General features: G+C 39.4%; 1 protein-coding gene across 3 annotated transcripts in view; it reads left to right on the top strand.

Annotated features, from left to right (window-relative positions):
- LOC128665791 (beta-1,4 N-acetylgalactosaminyltransferase 2-like) overlaps positions 1 to 22156 on the top strand; it is a 358995-nt gene that overhangs the window by 267072 nt on the left and 69767 nt on the right. For all 3 annotated transcript variants that reach the window (XM_053719993.1, XM_053719991.1, XM_053719992.1), the window contains 3 exons: positions 892 to 920; positions 12426 to 12608; positions 18237 to 18374. In XM_053719993.1, the coding sequence (XP_053575968.1) occupies positions 901 to 920; positions 12426 to 12608; positions 18237 to 18374 (341 nt within the window). In that variant the 5' untranslated portion in view covers positions 892 to 900. The remainder of the gene's footprint in view (positions 1 to 891; positions 921 to 12425; positions 12609 to 18236; positions 18375 to 22156) is intronic.

The raw sequence follows: 22156 nt of genomic DNA, 5'->3' as shown, positions 1-22156 counted from the left end.
ATAATCTGTCTAAATCCTCATGTCTATAATATACTCTGTCTAAATCCCTTAGAATTAATTGCCAAAGTGCTTTGCGACTCAAAATTAACACCAATAATGTAAACTTAAAGGGACAATAAACACTAAATAAATGTTAGATAGAATGATGCATTCAAAGAATAGTGTGAGAATAAAATGTAGATGTATTGTTTAAAGTTTTATTAGCTGTTTAAATAGTGACAAAATAAGTGTAAAGTTTTAGGGAACTATTTATCAAGCTCGCCAGAAACACAAATTATGAATAAAGACCGCTGCTCTGAGGTGGCGGACAGACATCGCCGGAAATCAACCCGATCCAATACGATCGGGTTGATTGACACCCCCTGCTAGCGGCCGATTGCAAGAACTGCTGGTATGCTGTCGGCATTTATCGATGTGCAGCGGACATGATCTGCAATATAGGATCATGTCCGCTCGCACGTTCTTAAATAGGTCCCTTAGTGTCTATAAAACAATGGGAGCTGCCATGTTGTAACTTAGGTTACCTTCTCTGCTGTGGCCAATTAGAGACAGTAATAAATAGGTCACTAGAGTGTGCAGCCAATGGCTGTGTGGAATATAACAGTGTTCTGCACTACCATTTCAAACAGGAACTGAAAAGCTCACAATTTCAGAATGGAATTACAGGAAAGGGGGGCAAAATAAATAATTAAAGTATATTACAGAGGTTTTTTTATATATACTATTTTTTATTCTATATTACTATCTCAAAGTGTTTAATGTCCCTTTAATATTTTAAAGCTCAGTAAGAAATTGAAGCCTTGGAATATTTCATAAATGCACAACATTTTCCTATCAAAATGATTTAATCTGAAAAGTAAATAAGCATTTTCTCTTTGTTTCTATTAACAGGAATTAAATATGAAGACTCAGTTACGTGGGTAAGTATTGTGTAATCACAAGAGTATTGTGTAATCACATGTCTCTCTTTCTTGTCTACAGACAATGTCCACACCCTTTTAAAAAAACTCTTTGGGTGTTTTGAAGTCCTGATTTAAGCTCGTTTAGTTTGTTTTCTAAATATACCGGAAAAGCAGAAATGTCCGTGTCGTTTGTCCTGTAACCATTTTTTATATAAGTACCAAAGCCATATGATTTATGTGCGCTTATCTCCAAAATGTCCTCAAGCTGTTAATGGTGAATATTATAGTGAAAGTTTTTTTATAGTATTTATTCCAATCCATCTGGATTCTCATGTGGAGCGTAACTATTCACTGCCCCCCCCCATAAATTCAATTCTCATTTTAATAAATAGAATTCATTTTTGTTTAATAAAAAATAATTACTCTTAAATTCCACTTTTTTAACCACAACAATTGTTGTTAAATGAAGTACGTCCTTTATCGTTAATATTAATCAAACAGCATGCTGTCAGGACTTTTAAATATGATAATTATCTATGATTGAAAATTATATGAAATTCTAATTAAATTGCACACATCATGAATTTATATTAATGGTTAAAGGGAAAGGAAAGTCAAAATCCGATCTTCATAATTCCGAGCATACATTTTATTTTAATTTTCCAATATACTTTCTCTTGGTTTCTTTTCCAGGAGAGCATACTGAGGAAGGCTCTGGGCTCAGGAGTGTGCACATGTCTTGAGCACTATATGGCAGTAGAGTTTGCAACAATGTTTGAAACAATGTTATACATAAACGCCTAGATTTAGAACTTTTTTCCCCAATGCACCCTTAAGACAACGCTTGTATTTAGAGTTGTCTGAGTGGCTCCGTTAGGCTCCAAAAAGGGTGCGTTGAGCCTAATGTACCGCCACTTCAACCCTCAATACCAGCGTTACTTACGGTAGCGGTAAGCTGGCAAAATGTGCTCGTGCATGAAAAAAAACCTAACACCTGCAAAAAAGCAGCGTTAAGCTCCCAACGCAGCCCCATTGTTTCCTATGGGGAAACAGTTTCTAAGTCTGCACCTAACACCCTAACATGAACCCCGAATCTAAACACCCCTAACCTTACACTTATTAACCCCTAATCTGCCGCCCCCGCTATCGCCAACACCTGCATTATATTATTAACCCCTAATCTGTTGCTCTGTACACCGCCGCCACCTACATTATCCCTATGAACCCCTAATCTACCAGCCCTTAAAAGGGCTTTTTGCAGGGCATGCCCCAAAGTCAACAGCTCTTTTGCCTGTAAAACAAAAATACAACCCCCCCCAACATTAAAACCCACCACCTACATACCCCTACTCTAACCCAAACCCCCCTTAAATAAACCTAACACTACCCCCCTGAAGATCTCCCTACCTTGAGTCATGTTCACCCAGCCGGGCCGAAGTCTTCATCCTATCCGGGCAGAAGAGGACATCCGGACCGGCAGACATCTTCATCCAAGCGACATCTTCTATCTTCATCCATCCGACGAGGAGCGGCTCCATCTTCAAGACCTCCAGCGCGGAACATCCTTCTTGACCAACGACTACCCGACGAATGAAGGTTCCTTTAAGTGACGTCATCCAAGATGGTGTCCCTCGAATTCCGATTGGCTGATAGGATTCTATCAGCCAATCTGAATTAAGGTAGGAAAAATCTGATTGGCTGATTGAATCAGCCAATCAAATTCAAGTTCAATCCGATTGGCTGATCCAATCAGCCAATCAGATTGAGCTTGCATTCTATTGGCTGTTCCGATCAGCCAATAGAATGCAAGCTCAATCTGATTGGCTGATTCAATCAGTCAATCAGATTTTTCCTACCTTAATTCCGATTGGCTGATAGAATCCTATCAGCCAATCGGAATTCGAGGGACGCCATCTTGGATGACGTCACTTAAAGGAACCTCCATTCGTCGGGTAGTCATCGGTCAAGAAGGATGTTCCGCGCCGGAAATCTTGAAGATGGAGCCACTCCTCGTCGGATGGATGAAGATAGAAGATGCCGCTTGGATGAAGATGTCTGCCGGTCCGGATGTCCTCTTCTGCCCGGATAGGATGAAGACTTCTGCCGGTCTGGATGTCCTCTTCTGCCCCATCGGATGAAGACTTTGGCCCGGCTGGGTGAACACGACTCAAGGTAGGGAGATCTTCAGGGGGGTAGTGTTAGGTTTATTTATGGGAGGTTTGGGTTAGAGTAGGGGTATGTGGGTGGTGGGTTTTAATGTTCGGGGGGTTGTATTTTTTTTTACAGGCAAAAGAGCTGTTGACTTTGGGGCATGCCCCGCAAAAAGCCCTTTTAAGGGCTGGTAAAAGAGCTGGTTACTTTTTAATTTAGAATAGGGTAGGGACCTTTATTATTTTGTTTTTTTTTAAATTTTATTAAGGGGCTTAGAGTAGGTGTAATTAGCCTAATATTCTTGTAATCTTTTTTCATTTTTTGTAATTTAGTGTTTTGTTTTTTTTGTAATTTAGTTTAGTTTATTTAATTGTATGTAATTGTAGGTAATTTATTTAATTTATTGATTGATAGTGTAGTGTTAGGTTTAATTGTAACTTAAGTTAGGATTTATTTTACAGGTAACTTTGTAATTATTTTAACTAGGTAGCTATTAAATAGTAAATAACTATTTAATAGCTATTGTACCTAGTTAAAATAAATACAAAGTTGCTTGTAAAATAAATATAAATCCTAAAATAGCTACAATATAATTATTCATTATATTGTAGCTATATTAGGGTTTATTTTACAGGTAAGTATTTAGTTTTAAATAGGAATACTTTAGTTAATAATATTTAATTTATTTCGTTAGATTAAAATTATATTTAATTTAGGGGGGTGTTAGGGTTAGATTTAGCTTTAGGGTTAATACATTTATTATAGTAGCGGCAAGGTCCGGTCGGCAGATTAGGGGTTAATACTTGAAGTTAGGTAGCGGCGACGTGGGGGGGGGGGGACAGATTAGGGGTTAATAATATTTATTATAATGTTTAAGTATCATAGGTCTGAAGGAAAGAAATGAAGCACCGACGAACACGCACCTAGCATTAAACTAAGATGGAGACACAATTCATTGCAGCACTCGCAGCATTGGAGCGCACTATGGATATACAATTTGATGACCTGAGGCAACATGTTTGCCTTCTCCGAAATGGAGAACCTGATTCATTTACTCATGAAGCTAGTCAGCCAACTACTCACCCTGGGCTGAAAGGAGGCGGATGTGATAACTGGCTGCTACGCCCGGCAGAGATTCCTGAAGCCCAGTCGTCCTATGCGTCTAGTAAGTGCCTTGCCTAACACACCAAACAGACTAAGGAGGTCCAAGCTCTAGCGATCCCCTTGACACCTCTAAACGGACATCGCTTGGGGGATGCCGCAATACTCCTGGACTCGGTGGCGAGGTGGCCGATCGTCACGGAGACAGAGAACACAGATGAATATGCTTTGCAGCACCCCACACCAGCTACACCGCACATACAGCACTGGACCCCATTTGTGAGCAACAGTTGTTCCCACCTCTCTTGCCACTCATGATGTCTGCCCACTGCTGACGCTCGCTTCCCTGTACTGTCCTGTGTCCGGTCATAAGCTTGCGGATCCCCACAGGGAGAGTACCTCTTCATTTCATCAAGGTCCACAGATGAGACTTAGGAAAACCACATTTGCAAGACTCCTTCATAGGTGTGGAGTTGGCTAGCTGAGATATGTTTGCCCGGTGTGATGTGATATAATGTTCGATTTACTCATAGCCGGAAAGTACACCATATATACTCTTGAGGGCGTATTTAAGAAGACAGTATCATTCTGGGATATAAACCCAAAGTTTGAGATACACTATCACTGCTATCCTATGTTAGTTTATGATTGTATGTACATATTCCTAGATGACTGGGCTGTTGTTGTGCTCATATATTTGCCTATTCACAGCATGCTAACCAGAAGATCTTTTGTTTCACTATTACCTATGTTTGACTCTTTCCCTTATGATAAGATTCCTGAGGAGGAATATTTAGTCCCACAAACTTAATGCATAAATGGTCGGGAACTCATCCCTGTTCTTAATTTGGTCTAACTGCATTTTGAGGGTTCCTACACAGAATTTACTGAGCTCACCTCAGATTAAAGATCCTAGCTTATTATAATATTTTAATAATACTGTACAGTGTTATACCCTTAACAAGCCTCAACTAGTACCGAAGCATATAACTCTATCTCCCCAAATTTAGTATAGCCCAGTATTACCTGTAGGTTCCATATTCATACCTGTGTATTTAGCGATTACCCCCCTATGATGGTTGAAGGACATCCTCATTTAGATCAGATGAAAGTACCCTCACTTCTACCCCTTAAACAACATTAAACTACATCACAAACATCAGTTGATAACAACTGCCACAATCATACAGTATTACACTGCTCAGGTTCCCATGACTCTATGTCTCCTAGGAATCTCTTAGATCTATTGTCTCTATTACTTGGTAGAATTCTCCAAAGCAAAACTATACCCCCTGGGTTTTCTTAATAAGCTCTCTAAGGAGAGATATCTAGCTCCACAAGTCCAACGTATAATTGAGCATCAGCAACCCTCTATAGTTAATAGATTTCTCGAGGGTTCAGAGACACAGTCATTTGCCAAAATAGCTTAGGCCCCTCCACAGTCTCATTACCCCTTTGATCAGTATACAGTTGGCATCCCATACAGGCAGCCTTCATAGCATCACAGTACAAGTTACTATATATACAGCATATCCTTTGTCATTCCTGCCTAGTTGCGAGCTCCATATACCTTTGCCAACACATATAATCACCCTCTAAGTTTAGTAGGGTCTCAGAGTGGCTATGGGTATTTTTTAGAGTAAATCAGGTTCCAACCACTCTTTTGCCCACCCCATTAAATTAAGTCTAAGAGATCATTGGAGTTCCTACTAAACTATAATAACAACACCACACCTTTTACACATCCAGACACCCCCCCCTCTGATTCCCCCTTTTTTTTTAACCAAAGCGGCTCCTGCCCACTGCATCCCCCCCCTTCCCCAAAATAAAACCTTCTTACTAACCCCATCTTGCCATAAGTTACTCTGAATAAATACACTACTTTAGGGTCTTCGCAGTAAGATGGGGACAATCCTTATACTTAATAAGCTAAAGGTTATAAAATGAGGTCTCTTCGCCATATGTGCCAGTTAATCATCTCAGCTTCACGTAAGGCTCATATCTCTATCTCCATTCCTATATACTATATATCTTACAACCCACATTTTGGACATAATGTTGTACCGTAAGCCAGAATTTATTCTCTCCATGTTGGATTTGTGGTGTGATTACCTTATGCAGTTTAAATTCTCATTCACAGACCTGTTTTATGTCTGGACATATGTTTTGCTTTCATGTTATTGTGCATTACCTCAATACAAAATCTATTTAAAAAAAAATAAAATATATTTATTATAGTGGCGGCGATGTGGGGGGACCTTGGTTTAGGGGTACATAGGTAGTTTATGGGTGTTAGTGTACTTTAGAGCACAGTCGTTAAGAGCTTTATAAACCGGCGTTAGCCCATAATGCTCTTAACTACTGACTTTTTTGGCGTTAGGAGTCTTGTCGGTAGAGGGTCTACCGCTCACTTTAGCCAAGACTCCAAATACCAGTGTTAGGAAGATCCCATTGAAAAGATAGGATACGCAATTGGCATAAGGGGATCTGCGGTATGGAAAAGTCACGGCTTGAAAGTTAGCATTAGACCCTTTCCTGCCTGACTCTAAATACCAGCGGGCGGCCAAAAGCAGCGTTAGGACCCCTTAACGCTGCTTTTGACGGCTAACGCAGAACTCTAAATCTAGGTGAAAGTGCTCAAGACACGCGCATGTTTCTGAGCATACCTTAGTATTTGTGTAACTGCACTTGCTATCAGTTATGAACACTAGTAATAAATCAATCTGCTCATTCAACAAAGAATATCCTTAAAGAATCTCCAACGAGTGACCTTTAGGGATTTGAGCCTTTAAGAATTTGTTAAAAATACAATCTACTAAGATATGGTCAATGTTTGGAAGCATACGCAAATATACCTAATGGTTATTGCCTCACCAGCTGTATCCTCATCTGGAGTGGCACAGGAACACAAATTTGATTATGTATTTAAAATGATGGATAAAAATATAATGCTCTAGGGGGCGGACCTTGGCTGCTTAGAGAGATGGCCGCATAGATGAATAGACAAGGCAGTCAGAAGGTCCTGATCTGAAACGGAGCTAAGAGAAGCTGTTTATACATCGGAAATGCAGCTGGTAAAACAGGGCTAACACGCAAGGGAGAAAGCACTGCGCCATCTTGTAATAGACACCACGCACCCAGCACAACAGCGGGCTAAAGCAGATAAGCTACGGAAGCAGCATCCACAAGTAATCTGGAAGCAGGAGGATCACACAGCAGCGTCACAACAGAGGGCTAAAGCAGATAAGCTACGGAAGCCGCATCCACAAGTAATCTGGAAGCAGGACACAGCAGCGTCACAACAGGCATAACGGTAAGGCCTTTGAAGTTATAAACGAAGCCCTCTGCTCCTGTGAAAAGGGCGAGCGCATAGACAGGACAGCAATCAGATAGAGGGAACAACAAAGCAAAAGTAACCAAAGGCTACACAGAAATACTACGCAAACCTCCTCTTCTCTTTAATTGATCCCCAAACCATTACATTGGATTATCATAAAGGTTTATCAATTAAAAAGCAAAGCAGCATTACAAATATGCAAAAGGAATGAGGGGGCACCATAAGACACTACACACAGTCTACGTATACAGCCGCAATACACCAGATAAACAAAAATACAGCATAAGAGGTGCATGTTGGTGTCTAGCAGATAGGAAGAAAGTGCAAAAACTTTATTTTACAACTTTAAAAGTAAAAAAGAACAACAGCATCAAATGCAGGGAGAGAGTAACACCAGACTGTCTAGAAGATAACAGAAATTAACAGGGAGACTCTGAACACTCATTTATATTGGAACAAGGTGACACCACTACAACACATTCTGGATATGCAAGGAAGAAGTTCTAACAAGCCAGACACCACACCTAATACACGGACAATGCAAAATTATTTGAAGCAGTCAGAATCTGCACAATCAGCCCCCTCTGATATACTCAGCCACAATTCGCAAATGGCAAGCACAGCGAGCAAATCCTCCCAAGCTACAAACTCAGTAGATATAACTAAGGACGTCTTGATGTCACTCTGCACCAAAGATGATGTAAAAGAATTAATGACTGAAGTGAAGAGCTGGTATGGAGAGTTAAAGAGGGACCTTACAAGGGTAACACAGAGGGCTATGAATTTAGAAGAAAATCACAACATTACTTTCAATGATAATCAACATGTATCCCGTCTGGCATACGAACAAGAGGAAACAATCCACCATCTGCTTGAAAAAGTAGAAGATTTTGGTAACTGGGGCAGTAGGAACAATCTCTGAATCAGGTTAAATCCAGATAGTATACAGCCAACGGCACTGAAAGGATGCCTTCAAAGGTGACAAAAGTACACCTGACATACACATTGAGAGAGCCCACAGAGCCCTACGCGCAAAATCACCTCCCAAGGCGCCCCCCAGGGATGTTATCCTAAATCTGCTGCACTTTAAAGACAGAGAGGACATTCTGAAATATGCTAGACAAAAGAAAGTCCTGTCGCATGCAGGAAACAAAAAACTAATTTTCGCAGACCTGAGCCCTACCATTTTGCAGAAGAGGAGAGAACTCTGCTACATCACCAAGACACTACGAGGTCAAAATATCCAATACCGGTGGGGCTTCCCGGTCAGTATTATAGCTACTAAAGGAGACGCCACTGCTATCTACAGAAACCAGGAGGATCTGGCACATTTTTGTGAGACTTTGAGGATCAAAATCAAACCCCCTGAACTACAGACACGGGACATTGTGGAGCACCTCTTCTCCTCAGGGAGAACCAGTATGATGGCAGAAACATTTGTCGAATTTGGCAAGGTTTCGAATTTTCCCCTGAATCTTAGCAAATCAGAATTCCTAAATGTCACGTGTAACCCAGATGCCTTAACCAATTTATTACAAAATGTCCTCTGCAAAGACAGCAGGTAAAAATGAAATATCTGGGAATATATAACTATCACCAGACATCCAAGTAATATTCCAAGCTGATCACAAAAAATTAGAACATAGCCTAATTGCAGATATATCCAGCTGGAGAAATAAATCAATTTCCTAGTTAGGACGTATCAGTGTAGTGAAGATGAATGTTCTGCCCAGATTACTCTACCTACTACAAACTACACCCATCACTCTTCCAGTAAACTACTTAGACAAGATACAAGGACTCATAAACCAATATATATGGAGAGAGGTCAAAACCAGGGTGGCAAGACGAACAATTTACCTACCAAAAGATAGGGATGGACTGGGAGTCCCACATATAGCTGACTACAAGAAAGCGATCACATTAAATAGACTACTTGACTGGTGCCAAAATGGCCCAAACAAAATGTGGACCTAGCTGGACTGTGACATTCTAAATACAGATAATACAGGGCTGATAGCCTGGCTTACTGCACGCACAGACCAAAAGCAGTAATGGAGAATCCATTGCTTTCTGACTTTTTTCAAACTTGTCAAGATATTAAACACCTTGATGCACATATCTAGTGTACACTCACCACTTACCCCGATCTATAACAACCCTGCAATGCCATGGAACCTCAGAGAGAACAGTTTGAGCAAAACCACACGCTTAGAGGAAAGAGTATTTTCTGCCCTGACAAACAAACACAAGCTTAAGACACTTAAGGAAATACAGGAGCAAATGCCAGCTACAATAATAAATTGGTTCTCATATGCCCAAATAGTCCATTACATGTCCACACATCAGAAAAAAACAAGACTTTATAAGGCCAAAAAACCCCTTCGAAGCTCTCTGCATTCAGAAAACAGTTTCAAAACATGCAATCTCGAAATTATATAAACTTCTTGCGCTGGAACACGTACATGCCCTCCCATCTTATGTTAAGGCATGGGAAAGGGAATTAAACACAGACAACTTTTCAGGCTACAAAAAAATCTTCAATTTCTGCTAGAATACTGGAATCGAGCTATAAATTCCTCTCCAGGTGGTACCTTACACCTGTGAGACTGCAACGCATTTATAGGTCGACTTCAGGGAAGTGCTGGAGGGAGTGTGGGGAGGAGGGCTCAATAACACACATCTGGTGGTCTTGTCCTAAACTAGACTCATACTGGACCGAAATTATTCTTATATTTAAGGCATCTTGGGCTACACTTTACCTAATGATCCTAAGATACTCCTCTATATGTGTGTCCCAAAAATTGAGAAAAAAGAACACAGGGCCTTACTGATGATTATGCTGAACAGCGCCAAGATATTAATTCCTAAAAATTGGAAATCGCAAAATACACCGACATTGGCTGACTGGAAACAGCATGTCGCCATGCTATTACAACTGGAAAGATACCACCACATAACACAGGGTCCTGTTGAAGCCCACGAATATATGCTATCACTATGGGCGGGGGGAGGAGTCCGGCCCATAGGCGGAGGCGCTTACCTATTGTCAATGAGTAATTGCTGTTCCATGTCTAATTGTTATGGTCACACACTTTTGTTTACATATATCTGTTTGTATTATGTTTACAAGTTTGGCAGAGCATGGAGCCCCTCCAGTCCCTCTAGCGAAACGCTTGCAGGGAAGGTTGGAGTATGGACATTTTTCTATATCACAAATTTCACTGTATAAGTCATTTGAAAATTGTATTGGAACACGGACTCTCTTCTTTACAACAAATTTCACTGTACAAGATATTTCCCTTAAAGGGATACGGAACCACAATTTTTTTGTGTGTGAATCAAACCGAACAAACAATTTTAAACAAGTTTCTAATTTACTTATTAATTTTTCTTCTTTCTCAGGAGCACTATACGGCAGCAGTTCTGCAAGAAGGTTATCCATTTGCAAGAGCACTAGATGGCAGCACTATTTCTACCATATAGTGCTCCAGACACCTATCTAGGTATATCTTCAACAGTCAATACCAAGGGAATAAAGCAAATTTGATAGAAGTCAATTAGAAACTTTTTTTAAATTTTTTTAAAAATTTTTAAACAGTTTGCTCTGTCTGAATAACAAAAGAAAATGTTTGGGTTTCATATCCCTTTAAGCTGTGAAGGTGGGAAGGAGAAAGAGAAAAATGTTTAAATAGATAAATAGGTACATTTTTTTGCTTTAATTGAGTAACCCTAGGTTATGAATTTAAGCTTGGTTGTACTCAAGGAATAGTAATTTTACCAACAGACTGGTTGATACATGCAGTTGGTTGATGAGTCTTCTGGACGATTGATGAGTCTTCCAGTTGATTTTCCAGTCTTCCAGTCCATTGTTGAGTATTCCAGATGATTGACAAATATTCCAGTTGATTCAAGAGTCTTCCAGTTGATCCATGAACCTTCCAGCTGATTAATAAGTCTTCCAGTTGATTTGTAAGATTTCTAGTTAATTCATGAGTCTTCTAGTTGATTGATGAGTCTTCTAGTTGATTAATGAGTATTCTAGTTGATTAATGAGTCTTCTAATTGATTCATGAGTCTTCCAGTTGATTTGTGAAATTTCCACTTAACTGATGATTCTTCTAGTTGATTGATGAGTCTTCTAGTTGATTGGTGAGTCTCCTAGTTGATTGATGAGTCTCCTAGTTGATTGCTGAGTCTTCTAGTTGATTGACTAGTCTTCTAGTTGATTGATGATCCTTCTAGTTGATTGATGAGTCTTCTAGTTGATTGATGATTCTTCTAGTTGATTGATGAGTCTTCTATTTGATTGATGAGTCTTCCAATTGATTTGGGAGTCTTCCAGTTGATTAGTCAAATTTCTAGTTGATTGATGAGTGAGTCTTCTAGTTAATTCATGAGTCATCTAATTAATTCATGAGTCTCCTAGTTGATTGCTGAGTCTTCTAGTTGATTGACTAGTCTTCTAGTTGATTGATGATCCTTCTAGTTGATTGATGAGTCTTCTATTTGATTGATGAGTCTTCCAATTGATTTGGGAGTCTTCCAGTTGATTAGTCAAATTTCCAGTTGATTGATGAGTGAGTCTTCTAGTTAATTCATGAGTCATCTAATTAATTCATGAGTCTTCTAGTTGATTGATGAGTCTTCTAATTGATTGATGAGTCTTCTAATTGATTTGGGAGTCTTCCAGTTGATGTCATTCCCACAGGTACCACAAGGAATTTTGAAAACATCTGGAACATGCATAAATCTAACCAAATGATTAGGCACATCTAAGTAATCTAGTTGTAACATGGGATAGATAGTCTATTCCACAAAACTAATCTAAGACTTTATTGAAGAACTGAATTAGAAAATTGCTATATTTTTTGTGGTTATCCAATGCAATTGTTATTATGTGTCTAACTGTTTTGCTGCATTTATGTTTACAGGAACATGAGAAACAAATCACTACTTCTCATTGCCTTAATTGGCGTCCTGGTGATTTTCTATGTAAAGATGAATTTGTTGAGCATGGTAAAGCCTCAGAATGAGTTTGATGCAATTCAAGATGCTAAATTGAAGCTGCTGCCAAGGGATAAAATACTCTCAAAATATTCATACTCAGGAATCAAGTAAGTATTAATCCCTTAAACTTACCCAAATGAGTAAAAGCTCTGACTTTATAAATTAACTATATTAAGGGCCATATCGTAAAAAAATATATATGCATGCTCTAATCCATTAGAACATGTCATTTTAAGACCGTTGACCCTACACTACTGTGTGTTTAACCCCTGCAATGGAGTTAAACACACAGTAGAAATACCAATCCAATCAGAAGCACTAGTCACAAGACTCATAGGTGGAACTAGTGCTGCTGATTAGATCAGAGGAGTTTTCTTCTCAGCAGCAGTATTTCTACTGTATATTTAACCCCTTTGCGGGGTTGATAGTTTTAAAATGACATGCTCTAATGGATTAGAGGATGTAATGTTCGACTATAATGACCATTTAAATTGCAGAGCCCCAATTAAAGACTAGATTACAAGTGAGGCGCAAACGGCTTTGCGCTAGCGTTATTGTGTTTTTGTGAGCCATTTTCATTTTTTGAAACAAAAAAATTGCACACAACACTTCAAAAATACATTTCAAAGTACAGTTACACTCATATTAACACTTGCCTAGATTAAGAGTTTTGTCGGTAAAGACCCGCAGTGCTAACGCTCCTTTTTTTTCCAGCGCACCCTTAAGACAACGCTGGTATTTAGAGTTGTCTGAATGGCTGCGTTAGCCTCAGAAAAGGGAGCGTTGAGCATAATTTAGCTCCACTTCAACCCTCAATACCTGCATTACCTACGGTAGTGGTAAGCTGGAAAAACGTGCTTGAGCACGATTTCCCCATAGGAAACAATGGGGCTGAGCTGGCTGGAAAAAAACCTAACACTTGCAAAAAAGCAGCGTTCAGCTCCTAACGCAGCCCCATTGTTTCCTATGGGGAAACACTCTCTAAGTGTCTACACCTAACACCCTAACATGAACCCGAGTCTAAACACCCCTAACCTTAAACTTATTAACCCCTAATCTGCCGTCCCCGCTATCGCTGACACCTGCATTATATTATTAACCCCTAATCTTCCGCTCCGGACACCGCCGCAACCTACATTATACCTATGAACCCCTAATCTGCTGTCCCTAACATCGCCGACACCTATATTATATTTATTACCCCCTAATCTGCCCCCCCCAACGTTCCCGCCACCTACCTACACTTATTAACCCCTAATCTGCCGAACGGACCTCGCCGCCACTATAATAAATGTATTAACCCCTAAACCACCGCACTCCCGCCTAGCAAACACTATAATAAATTTTATTAATCCCTAATCTGCACTCCCTGACATTGCCGCCACCTACCTACAATTATTAACCCCTAATCTCCCGTCCCCAACTTCGCCGCTACTATAATAAAGTTATTAACCCCTAAACCTAAGTATAACCCCCCCTAACTTAAATATAATTTAAATAAAACGATTTAAATTTACTATAATTAAATAAATTATTCCTATTTAAAACTAAATACTTACCTATAAAATAAACTATATATAAATATTTATTTTACAGGCAACTTTGTATTAATTTAAACTAAGTACAATAGCTATTAAATAGTTAATAACTATTTAATAGCTACCTAGTTAAAATAATTACAAAATTACCAGTAAAATAAATCCTAACCTAAGTTACAAATACACCTAACACTACACTATCAATAAATTAATTAAATAAATTACCTACAACTAGCTAAACTAAAATACAATTAAATAAACTAAACTATAATCCTAAAAAAAAAAACCACTAAATTACAGAAAATAATTTTTTTACAAGAAGTTTAAACTAATTACACCTAATCTAAGCCCCCTAATAAAATAAAAAAGCCTCCCAAAATAATAAAATGCCCTACCCTATCCTAAATTACAAAGTAATCAGCTCTTTTACCAGCCCTTAAAAGGGCTTTTTGCGGGGCATTGCCCCAAAGTAATCAGCTCTTTTACCTGTAAATAAAAATACAATACCCCCCAACATTACAACCCACCACCCACATACCCCTACTCTAAAACCCACCCAAACCCCCTTAAAAAAACCTAACACTAACCCCCTGAAGATCTCCCTACCTTGAGTCGTCTTCACTCAGCCGAGCCAAATTCTTCATCCAAGCGGGGAAGAAGAGGTCCTCTATCCGGTAGAAGTCTTCATCCAAGCGGCATCTTCTATCTTCATCCATCCGGAGGGGAGCGGCAGCATCATGAAGACCTCCGACGCGGAACATCCATCCTGGCCGTCGACTGAACGACGAATGGCGGTTCCTTTAAATGACGTCATCCAAGATGGCGACCCTCGAATTCCAATTGGCTGATAGGATTCTATCAGCCAATCGGAATTAAGGTAGGAAAATTCTGATTGGCTTATTCAATCAGCCAATTAGATTGACCTTGCATTCTATTGGCTGTTTCGATCAGCCAATAGAATTTGAGGTCAATCCGATTGGCTGATTGGATCAGCCAATCGGATTGAACTTCAATCTGATTGGCTGATTGAATCAGCCAATCAGAATTTTCCTACCTTAATTCCGATTGGCTGATAGAATCCTATCATCCAATCGGAATTCGAGGGACACCATCTTGGATGACGTAATTTAAAGGAACCGTCATTCGTCGTTCAGTCGTGGGTCAGGGTGGATGTTCCGTGTCGGAGATCTTCAGGATGCTGCCGCTCCGCTCCGGATGGATGAAGATAGAAGACGCCGCTTGCATGAATACTTCTACCTGATGGAGGACCTCTTCTTGCTCCGCTTGGATGAAGAATTCGGCTCGGCTGGGTGAAGACGACTCAAGGTAGGGAGATCTTCAGGGGGTTAGTGTTAGGTTTATTTAAGGGGGGTTTGGGTGGGTTAGAGTAGGGGTATGTGGGTGGTGGGTTTTAATGTTGGGGGGGTTGTATTTTTTTTACAGGTAAAAGAGCTGATTACTTTGGGGCAATGCCCCGCAAAAAGCCCTTTTAAGGGCTGGTAAAAGAGCTGATTACTTTGTAATTTAGAATAGGGTAGGGCATTTTATTATTTTTTTGGGGGGGTTATTTTATTATGGGGCTTAGATTAGGTGTAATTAGTTTAAACTTCTTGTATTTTTTTTATTTTCTGTAATTTAGTGGGGGTTTTTTTGTATTATAGATTAGTTTATTTAATTGTATTTTAGTTTAGCTAATTGTAGGTAATTTATTTAATTAGTTTAATGATAGTGTAGTGTTAGGTGTATTTGTAACTTAGGTTAGGATTTATTTTACAGGTAATTTTGTAATTATTTTAACTAGGTAGCTATTAAATAGTTATTAACTATTTAATAGCTATTGTACTTAGTTAAAATAAATACAAAGTTGCCTGTAAAATAAATATAAATCCTAAAATAGCTACAATGTAACTATTAGTTATATTGTAGCTATATTAGGGTTTATTTTATAGGTAAGTATTTAGTTTTAAATAGGAATAATTTATTTATTTATAGTAAATTTATTTAGATTAATTTAAATTATATTTAAGTTAGGGGGTGTTAGGGTTAGTGTTAGACTTAGGTTTAGGGGTTTATACATTTATTATAGTAGCGGCGAGGTCCGGTCGGCAGATTAGGGGTTAATAAGTGTAGGTAGGTGGTGGTAATGTTAGGGAGGGCAGATTAGTGGTTAATACAATTTATTATAGTGTTTGCGAGGCGGGAGTGTGGCGGTTTAGGGGTTAATACATTTATTATAGGGTTAATAATTGTAGGTAGGTGGCGGTGACGTTGGGGGGGGGCAGATTAGGGGGTAATAAATATAATAAAGGTGTCGGCAATGTTAGGGGCAGCAGATTAAGGGTTCATAGGGATAATGTAGGTGGCGGCGGTTTCCGGAGCAGCAGCTTAGGGATTAAAATTTTTTATTATAGGGTTTGTGATGTGGGGGGACCTTGGTTTAGGGGTTCATAGGTAGTTTATGGGTGTTAGTGTACTTTATAGCACAGTAGTTAAGAGCTGTATGTTCCAGCGTTAGCCCATAAAACTCTTATCTACTGACTTTTTTTGGCGGTAGGAGTCTTGACGGTAGAGGCTGTATCGCTCACTTCTTCCAAGACTCGTAATACCAGCGTTATGCAAATCCCATTAAAAAGATAGGATACGCAATTGACGTAAGGGGATCTGCGGTAGCCTCGAGTTGCAGAAAGAATGTGAGCGGTAGACCATTTCCTGGCTGACTCTAAATACCAGCGGGCGTTAAAAAGCAGCGTTAGGACCCCTTAACGCTGCTTTTTAACCCTAACGCAGAACTCTAAATCTAGGCGTAAGTCTGCTAAAAAAATTGTAATAAAAATATTGCACAAAAAAGTTATAAGGGCTCAAAGATTGGATATCTCGGGTGTTAGAAAAAAAAGGTTGCAATGGGCTTTAACATTGAAACATATACAGATACATGTCTAAATATATATTTGTATGTATATATATAAAATAATATTCTATGTTTTTTGCGCAATGGGTGTTTGGTTTTTTTCAACATTTTTTTTTTTATCAATTGACTTATATAGGGAATGAGAAAATGCGATGGCGTTTGCGCGATTTCTGTGTTTTTTTCCACTTTTTTTTCTCCATTGTTTTCTATAGGGTAATACAAGCATGCACACGTGAAAACGTAAATTAAGATTTTTGCATAATTCGGGTTAACGCTAGCATAAAATACATTTTTTTAGGAACTTGTAATAAATCCGAAGTGGAGATTTTGTGATCGCTAAAAAAAAATGCAGCGTCACATGCAATCAAGCCCTAAATATTTCAGCAAATGTCTTAATGGAAAAAAACAAATAAATTGTAACCACAATTTTGGTGTATCAAATAAAGGTGTTTAAAAAATGGGAAAAGAAAATGGAAAACAAATGAGAAAGGATAGATGTTCCTTTAGATATCACATTATCCATGGAATAGTAAAAATTAGTTAACTTGACACCTTGCTTTAGATCAATAAAATTGTAATCTGTGCCGTGCCCCCAGAGATGCATAGAGACCCTGAGAGTCCCCTCAAATGATACTCACAGCACAGATTATCACACTGGTAATGGTAATAACTTAACCGTCCACTGCATATAAATTCTATTTAACTAAAGGAGAAGCCGGAAATTTGTAATGACAGACAAACCAAATGCATTTAATTGTGTCTAAAGGTGCCAGCTTAATTAATTATTTATTTAATAATGGGGGTTCATGAAACCCTTAAATAAAAAGATGAAATGAGGATGGTAATATTTATATTTTTCCTCTTTCACAGAAATACAATATATGGGATTTTATCCAGTTACATCGCTAATGTTCTCTTCCGTCAGCTTTGTCTCCGTAACTAGACAGTTTTAAGGGGTTAAAGATTGGTAGGAGTGGGGTGTTTATCAAGCAGTGAGCGCGTTCCTGATACACAATTAGATATGTTTTGTCTCATTTCATTAACAAAAGATGACAAAACCACACTTTATATCAATGCTAATACAAAAATAAAACAAATATATCAAAAAATAAATACACAATTAAAGCAAATCAATAAAAATAGAAATGATTATATTATCACTAGAATGAAATAACAACAAAGTTTTATGATAATGGCGAGCATTGAAAAATTCTAGTACTGCTTCAGTTAATGTAGATTTTTTTTGATGTTCTGTAGCACACGTGTAACGTTTTGTTTTCGATCTGTAGGTATTTTTCAGATGAGTCTGCTTGTTCCTGTGACAAACAAGGAGGTAGTGTTTATCAATTAAAAGACTACTACAAAGAAGATGAACTTGCTTCAGTCAGAGAAAGGAGAAAGAAAGAACTTCAGCATTTTAAGAAGAGGTACAAAAAATAATCCTATTAGATAAGACAGTCTAAAGTGATTAAATAAAAATACATAGTAACTAGAAGTTTGGTCCCAATACACTGAAAGCGAAGGCGAATCGCGATAATTATTGCCAAGAGGACAATCCAATCATGTCATTAAAGCTCCCTCCAGCCTCAACAGTTCCTATGTTATTCTATGTAACTGATTCACTAAAGCTTCCTCCAGCCTCTCCAGCTTCACTAGTTCCTATGTTATTCTATGTAACTGATTCACTAAAGCTCCCTCCAACCTCTCCAGCTTCACCAGTTCCTATGTTATTCTATGTAACTGATTCACTAAAGCTCTCTCCAGCATCTCCAGCTTCACCAGTCCCTATGTTATTCTATATAACTGATTCACTAAAGCTCCCTCCAGCCTCTCCAGCTTTACCAGTTCCTATGTTATTCTATGTTACTGATTCACTAAAGCTCTCTCCAGCCTCTCAAGCTTCACCTATTTCTATGTTATTCTATGTAACTGATTCACTAAAGCTCCCTCCAGCCTCTCCAGCTTCACCTATTTCTATGTTATTCTATGTAACTGATTCACTAAAGCTCCCTCCAGCCTCTCTCCACTAAAGCTCCCTCCAGCTTCACCAGTTCCTATGTTATTCTATGTAACTGATTCACTAAAGCTCCCTCCAGCCTCTCCAGCTTCACCAGTTCCTATGTTATTCTATATAACTGATTCACTAAAGCTCTCTCCAGCCTCTCCAGCTTCACCAGTTCCTATGTTATTCTATGTAACTGATTCACTAAAGCTCCCCCCAGCCTCTCCAGCTTCACCTGTTACTATGTTATTCTATGTAACTGATTCACTAAAGCTCCCTCCAGCCTCTCCAGCTTCACCAGTCCCTATGTTATTCTATATAACTGATTCACTAAAGCTCCCTCCAGCCTCTCCAGCTTCACCAGTTCCTATGTTATTCTATGTAACTGATTCACTAAAGCTCCCTCCAGCCTCTCCAGCTTCACCAGTTCCTATGTTATTCTATGTAACTAATTCACTAAAGCTCCCTCCAGCTTCACCAGTTCCTATGTTATTCTATGTAACTGATTCACTAAAGCTCCCTCCAGCCTCTCCAGCTTCACCAGTTCCTATGTTATTCTATGTAACTGATTCACTAAAGCTCCCTCCAGCCTCTCCAGCTTCACCAGTTCCTATGTTATTCTATGTAACTGATTCACTAAAGCTCCCCCCAGCCTCTCCAGCTTCACCAGTTCCTATGTTATTCTATGTAACTGATTCACTAAAGCTCCCTCCAGCCTCTCCAGCTTCACCAGTTCCTATGTTATTCTATGTAACTGATTCACTAAAGCTCCCTCCAGCCTCTCCAGCTTCACCAGTTCGTATGTTATTCTATGTAACTGATTCACTAAAGCTTCCTCCAGCCTCTCCAGCTTCACCAGTTCCTATGGTATTCTATGTAACTGATTCACTAAAGCTCCCTCCTGCCTCTCTAGCTTCACCAGTTCCTGTGTTATTCTATGTAACTGATTCACTAAAGCTCCCTCCAGCCTCTCTAGCTTCACCAGTTCCTGTGTTATTCTATGTAACTGATTCACTAAAGCTCCCTCCAGCCTCTCCAGCTTCACCAGTTCCTATGTTATTCTATGTAATTGATGCACTAAAGCTCTCTCCAGCCTCTCCAGCTTCACCAGTTCCTATGTTATTCTATGTAACTGATTCACTAAAGCTCCCTCCAGCCTCACCAGTTCCTATGTTATTCTATGTAACTGATTCACTAAAGCTCCCTCCAGCCTCTCCAGCTTCACCAGTTCCTATGTTATTCTATGTAACTGATTCACTAAAGCTCCCTCCAGCCTCTCCAGCTTCACCAGTTCCTATGTTATTCTATGTAACTGATTCACTAAAACTCCCTCCAGCCTCTCCAGCTTCACCAGTTCCTATGTTATTCTATGTAACCGATTCACTAAAGCTCACTCCACCCTCTTCAGTCTCACCAGTTACTATGTTATTCTATGTAACTTATTCACTAAAGTTCACTCCAGCTTCTCCAGCCTCACCAGTTCCAATGTTATTTTATGTAACTGATTCACTAAAGCTCCCTCCAGCCACTCCAGCTTCACCAGTTCCTATGTTATTCTATGTAACAGCTTCACCAGTTCCTATGTTATTCTATGTAACTAATTCACTAAAACTCTCTTCAGCCTCTCCAGCTTTATCAGTTCCTATGTTATTCTCAGTAACTGATTCACTAAAGCTCCCTCCAACCTCTCCAGCTTCACCAGTTCCTGTTATTCTAAGTAACTGATTCACTAAAGCTACCTCCAGCCTCTCCAGCTTCACCAGTTCCTATGTTATTCTATGTAACTGATTCACTAATGCTCCCTCCAGCCTCTCCAGCTTCACCAGTCCCTATGTTATTCTATGTAACTGGTTCACTAAAGCTCCCTCCAGCCTCTCCAGCCTCACCAGTTTCTATGTTATTATATGTAACTGATTCACTAATGCTCCCTCCAGCCTCTCCAGCTTCACCAGTCCCTATGTTATTCTATGTAACTGATTCACTAAAGCTCCCTCCAGCCTATCCAGCTTAACCAGTTCCTATGTTATTCTATGTAACTGATTCACTAAAGCTCCCTCCAGCCTCTCCAACTTCACCTGTTCCTATGTTATTCTATGTAACTGATTCACTAAAGCTCCCTCCAGCCTCTCCAGCTTAACCAGTTCCTATGTTATTCTATGTAACTGATTCACTAAAGCTCCCTCCAGCCTCTCCAGCTTCACCAGTTCCTATGTTATTCTATGTAACTCATTCACTAAAGCTCCCTCCAGCCTCTCCAGCTTCACCAGTTCCTATGGTATTCTATGTAACTGATTCACTAAAACTCCCTCCAGCCCCTCCAGCGTCACCAGTTCCTATGTTATTCTATATAACTGATTCACTAAAGCTCTCTCCAGCCTCTCCAGCTTCATGTTATGTAACTGATTCACTAAAGCTCCCTCCAACCTCTCCAGCTTCACCAGTTCCTGTTATTCTAAGTAACTGATTCACTAAAGCTCCCTCCAGCCTCTCCAGCTTCACCAGTTCCTATGTTATTCTATGTAACGGATTCACTAAAGCTCCCTCCAGCCTCTCCAGCTTCACCAGTTCCTATTTTATTCTATGTAACTGATTCACTAAAGCTCTCTCCAGCCTCTCCTGCTTCACAAGTTCCTATGTTATTCTATGTAACTGATTCACTAAAGCTCCCTCCAGCCTCTCCAGCCTCACCAGTTTCTATGTTATTATATGTAACTGATTCACTAATGCTCCCTCCAGCCTCTCCAGCTTCACCAGTCCCTATGTTATTCTATGTAACTGGTTCACTAAAGCTCCCTCCAGCCTCTCCAGCTTCACCAGTTCCTATGTTATTCTATGTAACTGATTCACTAAAGCTCCCTCCAGCCTCTCCAACTTCACCTGTTCCTATGTTATTCTATGTAACTGATTCACTAAAGCTCCCTCCAGCTTCTCCAGCTTCACCAGTTCCTATGTTATTCTATGTAACTGATTCACTAAAGCTCCGTCCAGCCTCTCCGGCTTCACCAGTTCTTATGTTATTCTATGTAACTGATTCACCAAAGCTCCCTCCAGCCTCTCTGGCTTCACCAGTTCCTATGTTACTCTATGTAACTTATTCACTAAAGCTTCCTCCAGCCTTTCCAGCTTCACCAGTTCCTATGTTATTCTATATAACTGATTCACTAAAGCTCCCTCCAGCCTCTCCAGCTTCACCAGTTCCTATGTTAT

The sequence above is a fragment of the Bombina bombina genome, chromosome 7 (assembly GCF_027579735.1).
Source record: "Bombina bombina isolate aBomBom1 chromosome 7, aBomBom1.pri, whole genome shotgun sequence".
NCBI lineage: Eukaryota > Metazoa > Chordata > Amphibia > Anura > Bombinatoridae > Bombina > Bombina bombina.
Note: the sequence above shows the minus strand (reverse complement) of the source record. Positions and strands in the feature narration are given on the sequence as shown.